This window comes from Dermacentor albipictus, chromosome 5 (assembly GCF_038994185.2).
Source record: "Dermacentor albipictus isolate Rhodes 1998 colony chromosome 5, USDA_Dalb.pri_finalv2, whole genome shotgun sequence".
Classification (NCBI taxonomy): Eukaryota; Metazoa; Arthropoda; class Arachnida; order Ixodida; family Ixodidae; genus Dermacentor; species Dermacentor albipictus.
Genome location: NC_091825.1, coordinates 55,580,491 through 55,600,354, shown reverse-complemented (window position 1 = coordinate 55,600,354; position 19,864 = coordinate 55,580,491). Strand labels below are relative to the sequence as shown.

General features: G+C 46.2%; 1 protein-coding gene across 3 annotated transcripts in view; it reads left to right on the top strand.

Moving 5' to 3' along the window:
• Positions 1-19,864, top strand: part of LOC135913279 (sal-like protein 3) — a 142,397-nt gene that overhangs the window by 113,295 nt on the left and 9,238 nt on the right. For all 3 annotated transcript variants that reach the window (XM_065445867.2, XM_065445866.1, XM_065445868.1), the window contains exons 4-9: positions 7,480-7,629; positions 8,159-8,206; positions 9,438-9,941; positions 13,616-13,803; positions 14,111-15,269; positions 18,790-19,158. In XM_065445867.2, coding sequence (XP_065301939.1) covers positions 7,480-7,629; positions 8,159-8,206; positions 9,438-9,941; positions 13,616-13,803; positions 14,111-15,269; positions 18,790-19,158 — 2,418 coding nt within the window. The remainder of the gene's footprint in view (positions 1-7,479; positions 7,630-8,158; positions 8,207-9,437; positions 9,942-13,615; positions 13,804-14,110; positions 15,270-18,789; positions 19,159-19,864) is intronic.

Here is a 19,864-nt window from a genome sequence, read left to right as displayed (position 1 = left end):
TTCAAATGGGGAATTCTTGCACCATCTCTGCACAGGTCTAGACCGCGCAAAAAGGTGCTTGCCATTGTGGGTCCTTTGTCGTAGGCATGTAGGTAGACCTTACAAAAGGGTATGCATAATCATATCACCCCCCCACCTTTAGTGACGGTGTGAAAGCTCCCACATTCATGGGTAAGGATAAGTAGGTAATTACTCCTGCAGTCGAGCTCTTCACGCACAGTCAATTACCTTGCAGAGAGAAAGCCGAGAAATTGCTTATACACATGTTGCATCATGCCGCATATTCTGCATGTTTGAGATGAGCGGCTTGACAATGAGCATCTGGCATAGCCTGGAGTCAGTTGGCGCAAAACGACTGGTTAGAGATGTTTATTGCCTTGCAGGTGACATAATTGTAGGCTTATGATAATGTTTATGGAAACCCTGTGAATGGGCGCACATTCTGGTTCGTTGTCCAGGTGATAGGACGTGCCCTGACAAGGCAAAATTATGGTGCCTGTTGATCGTAGTCCAGGCAAGCATTGACTCATCATATCTGATTTGTTTATTTCCATTTGATTTGCTTATAGCAAATTTCAGAGCAGTTGTGTTTTGTTTTGAAGTGGAGCAGTACACACTGAAATTTGGGAAGTGGGGCACTTAAAAGGTCTTAAAGAGGGATAGTTGGTTAAACTCGATTGGTAGACTATGCAGTTGAGAGAGAGTAAGATGGGCAATAATACTATCTTGAAACTAGATTCGCATGATCTCATTGGTTTAGACAGATTCCGCCAATGTTTGCTCAGTTTTAGTTGTCAAACAAGGATTGAAATTACTTCAGCAAAGAAACAATGGCCCTTTCTAGCAATGTTTCGAAACTACTTCTGTGCGAAAACGGTTCAAGCAAACAAAGATGTCTTGAAATCTGCAATGCTACTTCAGTGTACCGGTGTTGTGGTTCGAATTCAAGATTTAAAATTTCACCTTTGTTATCTTCACTAGTAACCAGCTATTTTCCTGTAATAAGTGCATATGCAGATTTTAAAATATACGTAGGAGTTTGAGCTGCTTTAGAGTGACTTTTCGGTGTCTTAAACGAGATACTATGTTCGAGGATTTGGTTTAGCATGCGTGATGTGCAGGACGTTAAGGTTGCGCAAAAGGCAAAAAATTGTCGTACACCTAAGATTAGCAAGAAGCTGCAAAGGAAGCACATGTGGGTTTATCAGAAAGCTTTGCAATGTAATGAAAATTCTCCCTGGTCCAGCAATCGAACCCAGGACAGGGACATGACGCAGACTTAAAATCAACAACTCCAAGTGTAGGGACACAGAATGCGGCACATCATCTCTGCAGCAATTTGCAGGTTGGTGGAAGACTCGTGAAAGCGAAAAATTGTCATCTATCCAAGATTAGAGTTGCCTCGCTGCGATACGCTTTTGGCGCAGTGCTGTCATTCATTTCGAATGCTCGCTCAACGGCACAGACAATGAAGTACCCAGCCGCTGAGAGAAAAGAATAAATGACAGCTGCACGTGGCAAACAATTGCGACAGAGTTTGACCCGCCGCGCTCATTTCAGGGTGACAGCTTTTACGATATGTCGGCACAAGAGCTTTCACGTAAGCGCTTTGCTTGGTGCCAAGAAAGATGTCCATTTTATGAAAAGGTCACAGGTGCTGCACGTGCGTTTCCTGCACATGTGTGACTGGCTAGGCTGTTGTTCAGAGCACTGAAGGCCTGCAGCAGTTTGGACACGTTGATCATACGAGACACGTATACATACGACACACACGGCACATACGAGACAGCCAAGTAGAAACAATTTTTCATTCCCGCACACCCATGAAAAACACGCAGCTAATTGGTTGGTAAATACGGTACCCGCATAGTCTCTTGTGTTTGCCATTGCTGGCGCATGCAGCATTGTTGCAGTTCTGAATGCTTCGGGAACCTGGGTGTACTTCGCGGGATTTGGGCTCGCTGCTCTCACAGTGTCGCCCATAAATTGATTTTCTGGTTGTCGTGGTTTCTTTGGCGTTGTTGGGGGATAAGAGCGCATTCGAATCCCGCAAATAAATGGGTTGATGTGAATTCTCGTCTTCACGAATCCCTTTGAATTGCCAAACCTTGGAAGTCACCCAGTAGCTTTTCAGATGAGTAATTCCAGCCAAAATGAGAATAGCAGCCCTTAAAGCTATCTCCACCATTGTTTAATACAAGGCAGCATTGGAATTAGTGATTGTCAGTAGTTTATTTGTTGTTGTTCTTTAACTGTTGTCAACTGACTTGGTCACCTTCGAAAGCTGAAATGAAAATGTAACCTAAAAGTACATTTGATCCAGAGCATATTAATGCCTGTAATAGTGGCACAGTGGTTATAGTGATTTAAATGGGATTAAAGTAATAAACTTTGCCCTGCGCCAAAGGCAGAAGTACCTGCTGATATAAGTGGGAGTGAGAGTAACATTCACCCCCATGGCACACGCATCTATTGATTCCAGTCATTAACTTTGTCACCATGGTAGACAGAAGTGTCTATTAGTGACAGAAACAGGATGTCGGAACAAAATGTTTTTAGTTCTGGCTTTAGTTTTGTTCCACCGAAAGAAGTGCCCTTCTGTTTCTGCTCCAGAACGAAAAAAAAGGTGCCATAATGGTTCATAACGGTTTCGGTTCCCATGCAAACATTCTTACAGTGAAGTAATGATAGAAAAACTTGGTATTTATTTGTCTCAATAAGTGAATTACAAATTCTGAGATCCTGCTCAGTGCCTTGAGTCAAGGCACTGAGCATGATCTCAGAAGCAGTAGGTCATCGAGTGTGCTTGGCGAAATGCTAGACCGCTGTTCCGATCAAACGAACTTAATGATAAAAATTGATAAAATGAATGATAAAGCTTTGGTAACAAAGCATTGTACCTGTAGAAAATGAAACGATAAGCTCATCAACACACAAGCCCTGGGTTTTGCTATGATGCCTCAGAGCACCGAACGGCAGGCTTAGATTAGTGGAGCGCTAGACCGGTTATTGCTCGCACTATCCCTGCCTGAGACGCACTTATGCAGACCCCTCAGATATGCGGTAATGCTGACGATGCCTGACGTCGGTTGTCCGATAAAACATATTTCAGTTTCGCTCCGAAACAAAATACTAATAAATATCGTTTCGGTTACGTTTCGTTCCAGTCAAAACTATTGTTTTCATTTTTCGTTTTCATTCCGTTCTGACACACTGGGCAGAAGTGTGTTTATCTCGATGGGCATACCATAACCCCTTAGCAAAAGTGTCTAACAACCTAAATGAATGAAAAGTAATCTGTGGCATTTTTAATATATAAAGTAGTCTATATCATGGCAGCATAAAACGTTCACTCCCCTCGAGAAACAGTGACAAATTCTAACTTGTTCATTATCAGCGCTAAGGCCATGGTGACCCTATATGGTGGCAAGGCTCTCCTCTGCTATCACCCTGCTCTTCCGGAGATTAGAGCTTGCAGCTATGTTTACCTTGGCTGTTATCAGCCCAAAGGGTGATTCAGCTTGCAACCTCTTGATGTCAGACATTGGAAGCTTCCTACATGGCATTGTTGTCTGAGGTCCAGAAGGATGCGTTGTGAAGACCAAAGTTCTAGGTACGGGCGCCAAGTTTGTTTTCCCTTCTTTTCTTTTATTCTTTTGTAGCTGTGCAGATCACTCAGATTGAGATTGGAATAGTGCTGTAGCATTTTTTGTTCAGACATAATTGACAGAGGTTTTCTATCTCAGCTGGTAGGCAGAAGCCTTAGCATTGAGAAGCTGCGTGACGGGAACATGATTAGCATGCAATACCATTTGTTGAAAAGGAAAATGAACTGCAACATCGTATTTCACACATGGAAATGCTTTCTTTGGTCCTTATCTGAGCCAAATGTCAAATGTAGAAGTTTTATATGACAATAATTCTTTATGTAGAAAATGTCTGGGATCAAATGCCTGTTAGAGTAGCAGGGTAAATAGGAGGGAGAGGGCAGGATGACAGGTAGAGGTCAATCCCTGCTCCACTTGAATGGTTGCTGTCCAGTCTTGTCCTAACATGCAGGTTGAGATATTCCCGCCAAATGTTTTTGTAGCTAGGGTACTCCCACAGCATATGTTTAGGCACCAATTCAGAGCCCGTGTGTACATTGGGCAGGTGACGGTTGTCGTAGGAGCAGCGGCATGATACTCTTGTGTGTTCGTGGCTTTGTTGACTTTCAAACTGGAGTTGTCCAGTCCGTCGCTATTGCATTTTAAGGCATTGTGGTGCTATAAGTGATAGAAATAAAGCACTGGGTGCCAATGGGTGCTAATGGGAACCACTGGGTGCTAATTTCTCTGGTCTCAACGTTGATGGTTAGTTTTAAAATTAGTGTTTCAATAAGTGGTTAATTTGCACATGCTCAACTTTGAAGGCGCTTTCACTTGCGTGGACTAGGATGCCGTGGAATCACTCTAGAAGTGTGTTCGCTGTGTTCCGTGCTCTGTGTGGTCACTTCATTCTTGTCCGTTTTAACTTACCCGGCTTTCAGTTCTTATTTCACCTGAGAACAGAACAAAACGTCACCTTCCTGTGTAGCAGTGAAAGGGTGGATATTTTCGTCAACATCGTCGCTGTGGTGGCTATTGTCGCTCCTCACATCAGGATCGCTGACCACGGCGTTGCGCACAAACCCCGCCTTTGCGAAACACTTGGCGATGGTTGATGCTGTTATCTGCCACCAAGACGCCGTGATCATGTCGATGGCACTCCGCAGGTTTACCTTCATTGCTTCGTCTCGCTGAAGGTTAATCATCACTCTTTCGCATATGCGCCTTTTATAATGTGCTTTCACTGCGGCGATTACGTCTTGGTCCGTCGGCTGGCTCTTGGCTGTCATATTTGCGGGCAAGAATTCGAGGCTCACTGCAGTTGTAAAGAACTAAGACAACTTGTCACTTTTCTGACACCATGTCTTCATAAAATATTTGAAGCCAGGTTGCAAACAGCTCGCGAGTCATCCATGACTTTCTGTTGGCCTTATATGTAATCGGCAGGCACTCTATTTTTTTGAAACAGCGCGACCACGCCGACCTTCTGATCACAAATAAGTGCCTCTTGTCGCTGCCATCCATATTAGCGTAGAAGAGAACGGTAAACCGCTCCTTCGAAGCCTTTCTACCAGAGCAGCATTCGTGGGACAGTGCGAGTGTGTGGTTTGGGAGCAAATGATAAAACACACCAGCCTCATCCACATTTTAAATTTCCCGCTCGGCGTGCTTTGCTAACATGGTCTCAATGTTTATACTGAGCCAGGCCTGAACAGCAGAATCGTCAACTTGTGCGCTCTCCCCGGAGATAACACGGCAGCTTATTCCGTGCCGGTCCTTAAACCGCCGAATCCACCCATTTAATGGGTTGAAACTATTGCGGCCCAACAAGTTGGCAAATGACCTGGCCTTTGCTTGCAGAATCGGACCACTCACGGGCACATTCTGGGCTCGCACCTCGCAGAACCACTTGAACAAAGCGGCGTCGACATCTTCATACTTTGATAAACGTATCCACTTCCTTGCTCCCTTCTCTTCGGAGAAACCGCACTATACCTGGTCTTCCGTCGTGCGCGACCGCACACTAAGCGGTACGCTGACACATTGAACTCTATGGAATGCGTAGTGGTGGTGACATAAAGCCGCATTATATGCGGTCCTGCACTGTAGGCGGTTACATTATAAATGGTCTATGCTGTATAACGCTGTTTTTTAAATCACTCGTTCAGACTATGGCGCTCAAACACGTTTTTCGTCTAGTCTTGTTTGGATTTTTCTTGCAAGTCATTTGTCTTTTTCAGGTCCAATGCAGTATGTCGGACAGTTTGCAAGCATTATTTGCCTCAGAGATAGCCACATCATAGATCATCCAATATAGTGTAACACTTTTTTTCCGTTTTCAATGTTTTTTTCTTATCGCAATGGCGAATGGCTTGTTAAGTGCAGGCGGATGGTATCTTCGAAGCTCTTAGGTAAAGCTGCTGCAGACGTAAATGCAGTGTACCTTGTCACTACTGTTTTATTTGAAAACACATGAAAGGGTAGGCTAGCCTTCTGCTGGCAGGAACAGTGGGCAGTATGCTAAACAGAAATGTGGGAACAAAGGAAAGAGAGTCACGTAAAAAAAAGACAGCAGGCAGAAAACAATGAACATGTCACGTGTACTACAGTGCTCTGCCTGGACTAGAAACAATAGCAGCGCAAGGCTTATTGTATGCTGTGGGAGTCTGTCATGCATACACATTGTTTAAAGAGCCCATTTGGAAAAAGACAAAATTTCATAAATTGTCACTGAATCGGAACCTCTGCATGCCGCTGTTAACTGCAGAAGCTCTTTCCCTTCCTGACTCCCAGCTATGCATACCATCACTGTAGCAACGAGGTATAATTGTGACACGCTGTTGCGTCCATTGGGATTCGGATGCAGGGGGGTGGCCAAAGACACGTCCAGACACTGTGGAACCCAGACAGAAACTACATTTATTTCTCTTGTCTGTGCAAGCATGTGAGCTCACCTTCGTCTTCCTTCTCTTTGATTACGTCGCATAAGATGCAAAGAAAGTGTCATCTGTTTTTGCTAGTGAAAGCACTGTATATTTACCCTGGCAAGACCATTCCTTGTGTAGTAGTACTTGCACCCTCTACTTTCGAGGTCAAAAATTTGAAAAAAAAAAAGAGAAAATGTTTAAATTTTGAATGCATGAGGTTTGCTATCATAATGTTTATACCATTGTTAAGAGTTTTAAGTTTGCCGGAATAACTAACTGCATGGACAGCACTGAGGATGAGCATCCTTGCAAGTTTGTCAATGACAGTGATGACAACAGCAACATAGAGAGTAGCAGAGATGAAGAATAAAGTGGAGCTAGATCGGTCGTTCTGAATCTTGGATAAATTATGACAACAGCAACATAGAGAGTAGCAGAGATGAAGAATAAAGTGGAGCTAGATCGGTCGTTCTGAATCTTGGATAAATTATCCTCATTGATTATCCGTCTCTGACAGTCCCAAGCTGCCTGAGATGCTGCATATTTAATTGGCTCAAAGCGCCACCTCAGGCAGTCTGGGACTGTCGGGGACAGATAATAGAAGAGGCTCAATGTGTGTGTAGTGTCTAGCCAGTGTTTGAATTAATTCTGTGCATTATTCGTGACATCATACGTGGTTTTATCTGATAATCGTGCGCCTACAACTCATGCAAGAACTGCACCCTGAAAAGATATTTAAAAAATTGCACTTGTTACATGGGTAAGTATAGTAATGTTAGTCGCAGATTGTAGCAGTGAACGCAGTGAACGAAGAAGATGTCATTTGCAAAAGCCAACTGGGACAGAGCTATGGCTGCTGGCAGCAGCATTGAAATTTCACTTGTGCAACCCCATAAAAATGTTGTTTACTTAAAATCCCTACCTTTCACCTAAATCATCACTACAGTTGCTCACATCGTGCGCAGGCCACAGAAATGGAGTCTTCAACGAGTGCTGCATCTCCGCAAGCCAGTGTTGACATGGACGAGCCCATGCCGTCAGAGGCTCTGGCACCAGAGGAACCAATGATGGAGTCTGTTCCAGATGCCAGTGTGGCCACTGCAGAGACTCCTCAGGTGAGCAGCTTTGTACTGGAGACTGCACTTGAGCAACAGACTGTACTGGACTGAAGACTGTGTGGAGACTGTACAGTGAATTAGAGTATCAGCCAACCTTGTTTGCTTTATAATACACACCGCAGCCTCCCTGCCTCTCAACATTATGCCTAACATTGTTCCTTCCATCGCTGGTTATGCAATCCTCAACTTCCTTTCAAGCCTTTTTTGTTAACCTCCAAGTTTCTGCCCCATATGTGGGCACTGGTAGAATACAGTGGCCGCACACTTTCTTTTCGAAGATAGCAGTAAGCTGTGGTCATGATCAGGCCTGCCATGTACCCATGCACCCCCTAACAATGCTGATTCTGAAGAGGGACAATGGTTTCTGCTTTCTGTATGGGTGTGTATGATGCGTGAGATCCATTAAGGCGGCATTTCTGCAGGTGAACTTTGTTCACGTGAAATTTGAACTTACGAGATATTGCTCTTCATGGCTTGTTTTGTCCGACTTCATGCTAATATGCATAATTCAATTGTTGCCATGCAGGTGGTGCCGCCAGTTGTGCCTTCAATACCAATGCCAGCCATGCCTCAGGTAATGATGATGAACTAATGATTTTGTTGTATAATAAGCTTGCAGTGGTATTTATGGGTTAGGCAAATTTAAATGAATAAGAAGCTGTAGTTTGTAATAGTTCCTTTTCACCGTGATTCCAGAGGTGCCGCCATGTTTGATCATGTGTTAATGTGTCCATTCGTTGCCTCAGCTGCCTCTGTTGCCTCCGTGTTTACAGCAAATGTGCATGACACTTGCTGCACCTTAGTGAACCTCTGTTTTGCCAGATATAGTGGATGGTAATTGGCTGGATGGCACGAAGCTTTGAACGCAACTTTGGACGCAACGTGTGTGTAGGACTTGTGTAGGACATGTAGTCACTTTCTAAGCTCATTACCCCTTGTCTAAATGTTGTAAGCAGTGTGTATGGTGCTTGTACTAGAAGCTGGCTTGGAAATGTCTTCCAAGCTGTCCAAACATTTCGCTTCTGAATCAAATCACTATTATAGCATCTCTTGCTCTTTGTTTTGTTATTTTTACCAATGAGTTTGAAGCAGCGGCTTGTCATGTTTCTGTCTCAATAATGTTCCTCAGTGTGGTCGCTATCTGATTGTTCATTTTCTGCCTAATCGTTGCTTGCTATGCCAGGAAATTGCGCTACTCCTTTGTCACTGTTTAACAAGCAGTATTCACTCTTGCCAACATTACAGGGTTGAGGTCCTTTCTCTGGAGGTTAGCGACACAATGTTGGCAGATGTTCTTTTTTTTTTCTTTGAGGAAAGCTGTACATAAGAAAGGACCAGTAACACAGGCACTGCTTGTGTAGCAGTCTTGTGTGGTCCGTTAATCTGGCCACACAGATTCACTCCATTCTTCTATATGACAGTCACTACTCTTGCCAACAGAGCAAAGAAAGGGGCTAGCTTGTTTATTTTGTTTGCTTTCAGGAACGCACTGATTTAAAAGCACTACGTGAAGAAACAAAACGGAAATACAATTAACCCTGAAAGCTGGGCAGCCAATACAGTGACACAGAAAAAATGCAGTGAAGAAAGACAAGGACATAATACGTAGTGTAAAGTATGGCATTCATGATGTGTTTCTGCCTCCTGCAATGGCTTCTGGTGCATGGCTGCAGTAAATGAAAGCATAACCTTCAAGATCATCTTCTGTTCATGGGAGGTGTCGGTCGGGGGTGCGTGATTTGGAAGCCGCTTATTTGCAACGTGCTCCATTTTACGGTGCATGCTCTTTCTTTCTCATTCACCAGGTGGCACCACTGTTGCCGCCAACACTACCCCCACCACCAGTGCCTCCTGCCGCGCCAGTGCCGATGGCAACATCGTCCGAAGGTCCAGGCAGTCCGATGCAGACGGATCCGGTGGCAGTGTCGAAGGAAGACACCATGGCTACTGCCACTGATGGGAACGGAAGCAGTGGAAGCCCGAAGCGGGTCCGCATCTTCGAAGGGGGCTTCAAATCCAACGAGGCGTACACATACGTGCGCGGTCGCGGCCGTGGCAAGTACGTCTGCGAAGAGTGCGGAATCCGGTGCAAGAAGCCATCGATGCTCAAGAAGCACATCCGGACACACACGGACCTGCGGCCTTTCTCCTGCCACCACTGCTGCTTCGCCTTCAAGACCAAGGGCAATCTGACCAAGCACATGAAATCCAAGGCACACCACAAAAAGTGCACCGAGCTGGGCATTCTCCCGGTACCTACTACGGTGGATGACTCGACCCAGGTGGATCCGGACACGCTCGCCCGACAGGTGCGTTCTAGTGGTTCGCCTTTGCAGTGTGCAGTGACCTGTGTTTTTTTCCCTAAAACCATAAAAAAAAAGATCTTGTGCTTGCAGCTGCCTTGTTCTTAGTCAAATTTCACAGCGAGATCACGTTTTGTGGTTCAGATCATTCAGTATCTGGTTAAGTGGCGGTGGCAAACTGCTACAAAACTGGGTTGCCAAAAGAAAGGTGAATTACTTCAGTTTTGCTGTGTATGAAGGAGAATGTATAATCGGGACTCCAGCAGCAGTCGTTGCATCAACTTCTGATCATACCTCAGGTGTTGATGCTGGTTATGTAATTCTCCTTTTGAAAAATCTACTTTGTCGCAGCCTTCTCAATTTGAGTGCTGGTCCTGAATGCAAACCAGGTGTTGTCAGTCCAACCTACACAAACATATCATTCGACCAAGCTGCAGCAGTGAGGCTTCTGTCAGCTGGCTGGAATCGAATCACGGTAGAGAGGCTTCCCTGCATTGCCAGCAAGGATAACCTGTTATATATGTTCATTACTTCTTTCTAACAAAGAGGGTGACTGAATAGCACCAACTTTTCTGCCTCTTAAGGTTACCATAAAATGAAATATATTAAGTTGGATTGGCAGATAACACATACAGAATACCAAAAATGTTACTCTTACCATGAGGTAACATTGAGGTTCACTGTTGCATGTGTCCTGGAAAAAGCCAGAAAGGACTAGCCTAATTAATGCAGAGAAGAATGTTGTATAGGAACATGTAAAAGCAGTATTGTGATTCTGATGAGGTGTGGCCCTTATGCGGGACTCAGCCATTTCGTCTAATTTTTCTAACTGCAACTTCCGGGAATTTGTACGTTTTCTCATGGAACACCTTTCTCAGTATGTTGATTGTGGTGAGCTCCTCTTTCTGCTTCAGCTAGTGACGTACCCACTCGTTGTCAATGCCGAAGTTACAGCCAACTGTTCGCTTGCCGTGCTCCTCGGTGTACACAACAACCTTGAGCTTGAATGCAGCATTGTGTGACATCAATTCCTCCCCTTTGTGGACTCTTGGCAGCTGACAGATGAGCCGAAGTAGCTGGCTAAGCTGGATGTTAAAACTAACTGTGCAAAGGAAAGATGGTGCTGGTAACTTATGCGCTGACACAGATGAGCACAGAGGAGCCGTTTGTGGCAATTGTGGTGGTCACGACAGCGCCTGGGATGTCAGAGTTCAATGTGCAGCTCTCGCTGTCTAGTAACAGCGTGCGAAAGCATGCTGCATGTTAACATTTGCTGATGCACACGTGCGATCAGTGCACTGAACATGATTGCTTCTTGGTTGAACTTCTTTTCCAAATTTTGGGCTGCCTAGTTGGGGTTGCCCATGCGTGGGTGCAGCCCTTATTCAAGATTTTAAGGTAATCAATACATCACCAAGCCCACTATTGCGCGGATAATGTACAGTGACGTTTGCACATACATCTGGCCATTTTCTACTGAAACTAACAGTTCATAGCTACGTGCTTCATGTCACGCATCTGCGTGTTCCTTCTTGTGAGCCTAGTATTTATAAAAATTAAGCTCTCAAGTTCACGTTGTGGCTGACCACTGAGCTTGTGTTGAAGCATTCATTGGCCATATCTGTTTAAACCAGAAAGATAGGCAGGAGCGTAGTAAGATAGACAGGAGCGCCAACTCCACTCATCTGGAAGGGACAGATAATGAAATGCCAGTTGCCGGCTCACAGTGCTTTCGCCAGGTGGTGTTACACATGAGAGAAGAATGTGGAGGGGGATTGGGGCTGCTCCAGTCAACCAATGCAGTGGGTGTGCAGCTGCACCAAGTGCTAGTCTCTTGGCTGTTGCTATAGAAACGGCACTTGGCCATGCTTGACCATGCTCCCGCACCTCCTTGCTCATTGTCGTCTGTTTGGCGCATGCCCGGACACCATTGGTGCACATACGTATTCTTGTTCAAGGAGAGGCGTTGGCCTCTCCAGACGAAACATGTCTTCGTTTCATTTTAATTCATTTACTTGAATTACACTTTGTAGGCCCATTGCCAAGCCCTTGTTAAGGAAGTTAAATGGAATTGAAGAAACACAGCAAATAAACAAAATATGAAGAATATGCAAGAAAAAATAAACTAGAAAATGGGGGAGGGGCAGATACAATGGTCCCTCTACGTGGTCTCGAGCTAGGTCAGAAAACAGTGAAAACACGCTGTTAGAGCGTGGGTGCCTTTTATTACCGTTTTTGTCTGAGCGGCATTCAAGTAGACAGATGCATTGCTTGATTCTTTTCTCGCGACGCTTTCTGTGTAACCATGTTTTTTCCATAGCTTATGCTGGTTCCATGAAGGCAGAAGCTTGACTCTTTCTGTATGCAGAAATTGCTCCAGCAAAAGTGAATGTTGATTTCCACTCAGACAGCTCGTGCTGTCGTCATTTCATGCTGTGGAGCTGCTTGAACCGCTTTCTTCAGCTAAATCGTTGTTGCAAGGGATATTAAAACCATGACCTTCGCTGAACTACAGGCTGCGAATCGTGGGAATCATTGTCTTGTTGAAGGCAAAGCTGAGAATTATCATTGCGGCACCTGCCTGACCAAGGGAACACGCCTACAGTGTGTGCAGTTTTAGACAGATTGTTGTCCTTCTGCCTTTCCACATTGATGTCTTGTGGTTGCTTTTAGCATTCAGCATCAGTGAGTTGTGCCTGGCTTCTCTCGAAAATCATAGAAATTGCTTCCTTTCAAAGTCGATCAAAGGACTTTCTTTTCGTCTAGTAGGACATTCCCTTTATGTTCGCTGCAGTACTTATCAAAAACTAGGTGCTACTCGAAATGATGCACGCATATTTTGTCTTTTGCTTTAGGCGGTCACATATGTCTAGGAATTTTCCGTCGCCACTGTTGCAGCAGCTGCAAATCAAGATGGAGCTGCAAAGAGACAAAACTATTCCCGCCCTTTGCGATATCTGGATTTATATCAGGGCACAAAACACTTCATCAATTACTATTCCATCGTTCCTCCTTTTCGAGCACGATTATCAACACACCTTGTTCCTTCAGGCATGATTAAACATACTACAACCGCAGTAAACAAAGTACCGAACACGAAAAGTACGCAGCACATAAACTTCACTTTCGCACAGACATTCAGACATGAAAAATGTGTACTTCTGCTGTGCCTTCTTGTACAACTCTATTTTTCGTCTGCTTTCTCTAGTCACAGGTACAAATGCTTTGAAAACGCGCATAAAAAGCAGGGCACGTGTTCATTTGCATTTTTTCGTTTGTGTGCACCCAATTTTCTGTTTGAGTGCTGTCGAATTGAGACGGCCGAGTGTTTGAGTTTCTAGCAGCCGACAAGCCCAACGTGTGCCACCCATCAGTTCCGTGCTGCCACTGCCATTGTTCTCTGCCACTGTAGCACATGCGCATATGGACACAACCTGTAGAATGGTTTCCATGCGTCTCTGCAGACGGCACTAGGCAGGGAGAGTAGTTGACCGGGCTCAGAAGGAGAGGAGAAAGCATATGCGAATGGTAAGAAGTGGAGCGGAGGGAGAGAGCGCAGAACTGATCTTGATGCCCGGCGTCCATATTTCATGATTTGTCTTGAGTGTATGCATTGAGGCGGAGATGGAGCTCCTGTCTATCTATCTTACTCCATGGCTTACACATGTCCTTCATTACAGGAGCAGCAGCAACGCGAACGGCCTGCTTCGGAGGACGACGAAGAGGAGGAAGAGGAGGAGGAGGAAGAGGAAGAAGACGATGAGGAGGAGGAGGAAGAAGATGATGAGGAGGAGGATGATGAAGGCACACCCATTGGCTTGTTGGCAGTGGCGGTACCATCAGCAGCACCTCCACCACCTCTACCCAGGTGAGTTGGCCCTTGATGCAAAGCTCCCCCGGCCTTTTGGGTAGCATCTGAGGGGCTGCAGTCTTGGTTGCTCACTTTTGGGGATATATGTATTATCACTTCGCAATGTGCATTCATTGAACAGCCCAACAGACAGCATTTCCCATCACTCCAACCACGGTATTGCTCTGGACATTATGTCACACAAAAGTTAAAGTATTCTCGAAGAAATGGTTTTTTGTCAATTTTCCTCTTTACTCAGTTGATGCAATCGCCGCTTGTTCCCTTCTCTTTTTGTTTGTTTGTTAAATCTGATAATCTTTTGCAGTGGCCCTCCTACGATGACCATTGCCTGCAACATCCCAGTGATCACTCTTACCGGGCCGCCCAATAATAGCACCTCATCACTGGCGCCTCCACCGATCCCAGCCATGGTGGCCACTTGCCAAGTCTCCGAAGAGCAGGAAGCCGCGCGTAGCCTTCTGCACCTATCGGCTCATGTTCCCGATGCCGCCACATGGCCCAGTGATGGAGGAACAGTGATGCCCCCCACGTCAAGAACGTCTCCAATCTCCATTGCAGCCAGCACCAGCCTGATGGCCGGGCCAGCCACATTTGTTGGTGCAACTGGGTCCCCTGGCAACCCCGGAACCTCCTCTGAGCTCACCGTACCAGAAACTGGCTCGTGGCCACAGGGTGGCCTTCCGTGGCTAAGCAGCCCCCCTGCAGGCCACAGGCCTCGCTCTTTCTCCATGGAGATGCACGAAAGAGCTGCTGGCATCGCCGAGGCGGAACCGACCCGGCGCTACTCCATGTCGTCGCTTGGCCGACACCCTGACGAGGGTCCCATGGACCTCAGCACGGCCAGGCAGCGACGCCTGGAAATTCTTCCAGGCGGCTACGTCTCGGGCCAGAATGTGCGCTCGTATGCCCGGGAAGGTGGGCTCCTGGGCACGTGTCTCGAACTGGGAGGCCCCGTATCTGCCGGCATCTCGCCCCATCCCCATGGGGTACCAATGGCGTCCTCGAGCAGCGAGTCCATCGGAACTGCCATGAGTGGCAGCGAGGAAGGCCGCTGCGGGATCTGCCACAAGAGCTTCACTAAAGCTAGCCAGCTGCGGATGCACGTCAACATCCACTACTTCGAGCGGCCGTTCCGCTGTGAGGCATGCGCCGTCTCATTCCGGACTCGAGGGCACCTGCAGAAGCACCGGCGGTCGGTGGGCCACTACAATCGGCTCAACATGAACCTGGCATTCGGTGCCCCATCAGCCGACAACCCGCGGCCGTTCAAGTGTGCGGACTGCCAGATTGCATTCCGCATTCACGGTCATCTGGCAAAGCACCTGCGTTCCAAGATGCACATCCTCAAACTCGAGTGCCTGGGCAAGCTGCCCTTTGGCATGTACGCTGAGATGGAGCGCTCGGGCGTCAACCTCAATGAGATTGACACCTCTGACTGTGACAACTCGCTCGAAAGCTTGCAGGTGAGTGAGTTTAGCAGGGCGGCTGTTTGGGCTGGTTGGTGATCCATTATCATTAAAGGCAAAATGAGGATGTAGGTAGGACAAGGACAAATGCTGGACTTCCAGTTGAGGTTATCCATTGCACCAAATTTATACAAAGGAGTGAAACAGTTCACTAAAGAAATTAACTAATGATGACAGAAAGAAGATTAAACAAAGACGAATTAGTATCAAAAACAACAGTCAAAAGACAAGTGAACAGAGCTACAAAAGCAAGAGACAAACTAGGACCACCTGTCCTTGTCCTATCTTGTGTGTACTTTTGCCTTCGCACTGTAAACTCACAATGAGGCAGCTTGGCTGACTGGCTCATAAATGAATATTAAAGGCACACTAAAGAAAAATATTCAGTTGAATGAATTTGATAGCTTATCTGTCTAGAAATCTATCACCATTTTCTGGGTGCCAATATATGACTTTGTTGCATATAAAACTGCCACTGAACGTCCTGCCGCTACTCTTCAATCGAATCACCCACGTCGAATCTGAGGCCATGATGTATCTCCACGTCACCATCTCTGCCGCTCTCTGTGAATCAACCACTCCTCTCTCAACTCGTGTTGGTGGTGTTTCTCGAATAGCCCGCCTCTCGCCTCAGCTCCGTTTTCGGGCTAGTGGGTGACTGGTGTCGTCTTGTGCCCAGACTTCACACCATGCACCACACGATAAGAGGTACAGTACCATCCTCCGAGGAAAGTGGTGTCGCTCAACATTTTCATCATTTTCTCACTTTCAAAAGCTCTCTTCTCACTATGAGTGATGAATTTGTTATTACAGAAGCTTAATCTTTCAATCTATCTTGAATTCATATTTTTTCTTTAGTGTCCCTTTAGGCCACTGTGCAGTGTTTCAAATACAACAGCTAAGAATCTTAGACAGACAGCCTCCAGCCAGCACTGGGCTGTCTGTTTATGTTTCTCCTCTGTCATCCTCATGATGTTTCTATGCACCAATTTAAAGGAACACTAAAGGCAAATACTAAGTCAAGCTAAAGTGATAGATTAATGCTAGAGAATCTCTAAGGTGTCAATACAGTCGAATCTCGATAATTCTAACTCAAAGGGGCCTGAAAACTTGTTCAAAAAAAAGAAAGTTTGAATTAGAAGAAGGACTTGCTTTTGAAGTATTCGTGCAACATAGCACGATGCACAAATGCACAAACTGTGCTAGTCGGGAAATATCATGGCGCGCAAGCACACACTGAGAGATAGGATATAGGATAGGATATAGCACACTGTCTCCAACAGCCTTAATTTCCATAGGGGCGTCTCGGTTGAGACGTGTCATTGTAAAAAAAATTTTTTAAAATCCTGAACGAGATCAGACAATAGTGAGTAACAAGTCGTCCGGCTGAATCAGACGCGAGTACAAATAGCGTGGTCTGGCAGTTCCGCTTGATGCCAGTTTCCTGCGCGTACGTCATTGTAGGGGCTACTCTTATTGGTCTCCTGCGCTCGTAGCTCGCCTGCCGCCACAGCGAGCGACTGAAAAATCGACCCCGGACCGATCCCTCCCACGGCGCGCCTAGCCGCTAATGTGGCTATAGCATTACGGCGCAACGCAGAAGCGGCGACCTTGCCATTTGAGAGAAAATGAAAATTACGCCAAATTTTTTTTTTCTTTTTTTCCCCCGCGCACGGTGTCGAGGGGTTTCTCCTAAGTCTTTCCTCTATGGCCAAGTCAGAACAATACTGGTCGGAGGCGCCGCCACGTGATTTGGCGCGCTACTGTGACAGCATTGTCGGAGCACGGCATGTTCGAATGAACTGTTGCAAATGTTTGCACGTTCAGATTACCGCATGTTTTCACCCATTGGAATAAACATAACTTTGACGGTACCATGGCGTCAGTTCGAATAAACCGGAAGTTCGAATTAAGTATGTTCGAATTAACGAGATTGGACTGTATTATCGCGAACAGAGCCTTAATAATCGAGATATCGAGGTAAATGCAGGACATGACTAGAGACTCCCCCGGGACATTCAAGCACTTGCCCGATGACGAAAGCACTCCTCAGTTACGTTCTGTCACTGGTACTGAACTACTCGTTGCAAAAAACATCCTCATATTGTATTTTATGATGAAATAAAATGCTACTTGTCCAGTTCCATTTCATGTTTAGAAAAAAGAACTCGTTAAAATTACCGTGACAACAACGCGAGCGGTCGAAAGGTTTCGTTGTTGCTCGACTCTGAGCCGCCCAAGCTTTCGCGTTTCAGTACTTTCCTGATCGCGTAGTGCTGCACTGGTTTTGCTGGCTCGCGAAACTCGCACAAACTTCGAGTAGCAGAGAATTCAACTTCCATGTGATGTCGCGGGATGCCCGAACAGTCTACGCCACTTGATCAAATCTGCCGCTCTGTCTTGGCTCAGTGCCGCCGTCTGTTTGGTGCCGTTTTACGCACCGACAGCAGCAAAGGGCGGTGATGGCATATGTAACATCACCACTCCCCCTGTTGGGTGGCAGGAGATTTGAATTTCGAAAAAGGTATTCGGACCATCCAGATGCAATTTTTTCGTAAACTAAGTCTTTTCTTGGCACAAAACAAGCGTTGTGAGATTTCTGGAATGGTATTTAAACAGTCAACGTCGACGTAGTATTTGCCTTTAGTGTCCCTTTAACTCATTGCTAACCATCAACAAAGTGGTCTCATCCACACTATCTGTACCGATCCTTTCAGGCACAGGCCAAGCTTGGCTGCATGAAAAAGAAGGCCATATGTTCAATTCCCAACCACTGTGACTGCATTCGAATCGAAGTTGAATGCAAAAATGCTTGTGTGCTTCGATTTCTGTGCACATTGAAGAACCCCAGGTGGTAAAAATTAATCTGGAACCCACCAGCTCTTGTGCTGCTTTGGACGTTAAACAACATAACTTGATATCCATTTGAATTGTTCTTGACCTAAAGCAAGCTGAATTCATTTACGGTTACTGAACCTGACACTTGCGGAGATGGCTAAAGGCTTGATACGGCAATAGAACTTCAGCTTGTTTGTATTGCAGTTTATGGAATACTGTGTCACCAGAAACGTTTGGGTGAGTGGCTGCTTCGGTGCTGCCTTCTTGTGGCACGGAGTTTAGCCAGACAAAACACACAGCTATTATTGCAGTGACCAACCATAATCTACATTGCTGCTGATGTGAAAAGCTGGCAGTGACATTATTGTTAATATGGACTTTTTTGTTTCTCTTTTGACGAGAACACCCATGTAACAAAAACACGTCTAACGCGTTGCACTTGAAAAAATGCCGCAAGGTGTCGCTACCAGCATTGCTACCTCCATTAACAAAGCCGGTAATCTAGTATATAGTATAATTTATCTACAAGCTATAGATAAAATGTATGATGAAAGTTTGTCCAGAAATTTTTTGAATTTGACATGTATTTTTTCGAGAAGTGTTTAGAAGAATAAGAGGAAGACAGTAAAAGAAATTAATGCTCATCCTTGAGTAAAACTGTGTGCACCTGTGCTTGCAGGTGATGGCACAAAGGCTGTACCAGCATGGCGAACCAACCGTGGGGTCACCCGTGGCATCACCTGTGGGTGTGGCAGACAGTGTGAGCCCGCTCAGGGGCGGGGGCAGCCCGCCGCCCGTCATAGAGGCCCCGCCTCCTCCTCCGTGGGAGGGTGGGGCACTGCGGCCCTGCCACTTGTGCGGCCGCCTCCTCAAAAGCGCCAAATCGCTCCAGGTGCACCTGCACTGCGACCACCAAGCGGGGGCGGGGCTCCAGCAACCGGATGACGAGGTGGGCGCTGTCCCCGAGGTCCACTCCCCACCTCTTGCCACGCCCTGGCTCTGCTCCATCTGTCAGAAGGCATTCCCATCGCAGGCACTCCTCCAGCAGGTTGGTAACGCATTGAAAGGGGCTAGTTCACCGCACGTCAGTGCAGTTCATGAGGGAGGTTGAGAGGTATCGCACCTAAGCGCCTTTGCGTACCCATAGCCTCATGCCCTGGTTGAGTTCTTTTCTACTCCTATTGCGTTCTTTTGTACAACTCATGGTATATCTTTCGCATGCCTGGCAATTTGCTGGCTTGCGTCCCCTAACTTTGGGCGCTCGCAAAACCTATAATTCCTTATTTCCTTCTGAGGCTCTTCTCCCTACTTTGCGTGGACAGCAGCTGTCTGGCCAAGTAAACTGTGTGCCCATCCCAGAGGCAGCATAATCAAAGGTGGTGACTTGGTGGGACGATTTCGATACCAGTGCACGATATGTCCTCGCAAATGTTCTTTAATGTGGTTTGCGATGCAGGTTGGTACCGAAGCTTGTGCACTGTCTCTCACATCTTGTAGCATTAACTAGGAGAGCTAACCAGCAGAAAGGTTACGGTGCTAAGCAGACGAGGACAAAGTGAGACACAAGTGACACATACGGGCACCGTATACGGGAGCCCGTACATGGCCTTTGTGTCTCACTTCGTCTTCGTCTGCTTAGCGCCGTAACCTTTGTTTTAAGTCATGAATCAACTAGCTCAGCAACAAGTTTTGCTAACCAGCACCTAGTAGTACATCTGAGCAGGATACGCTTGTATATTGAGTTTCCACACATG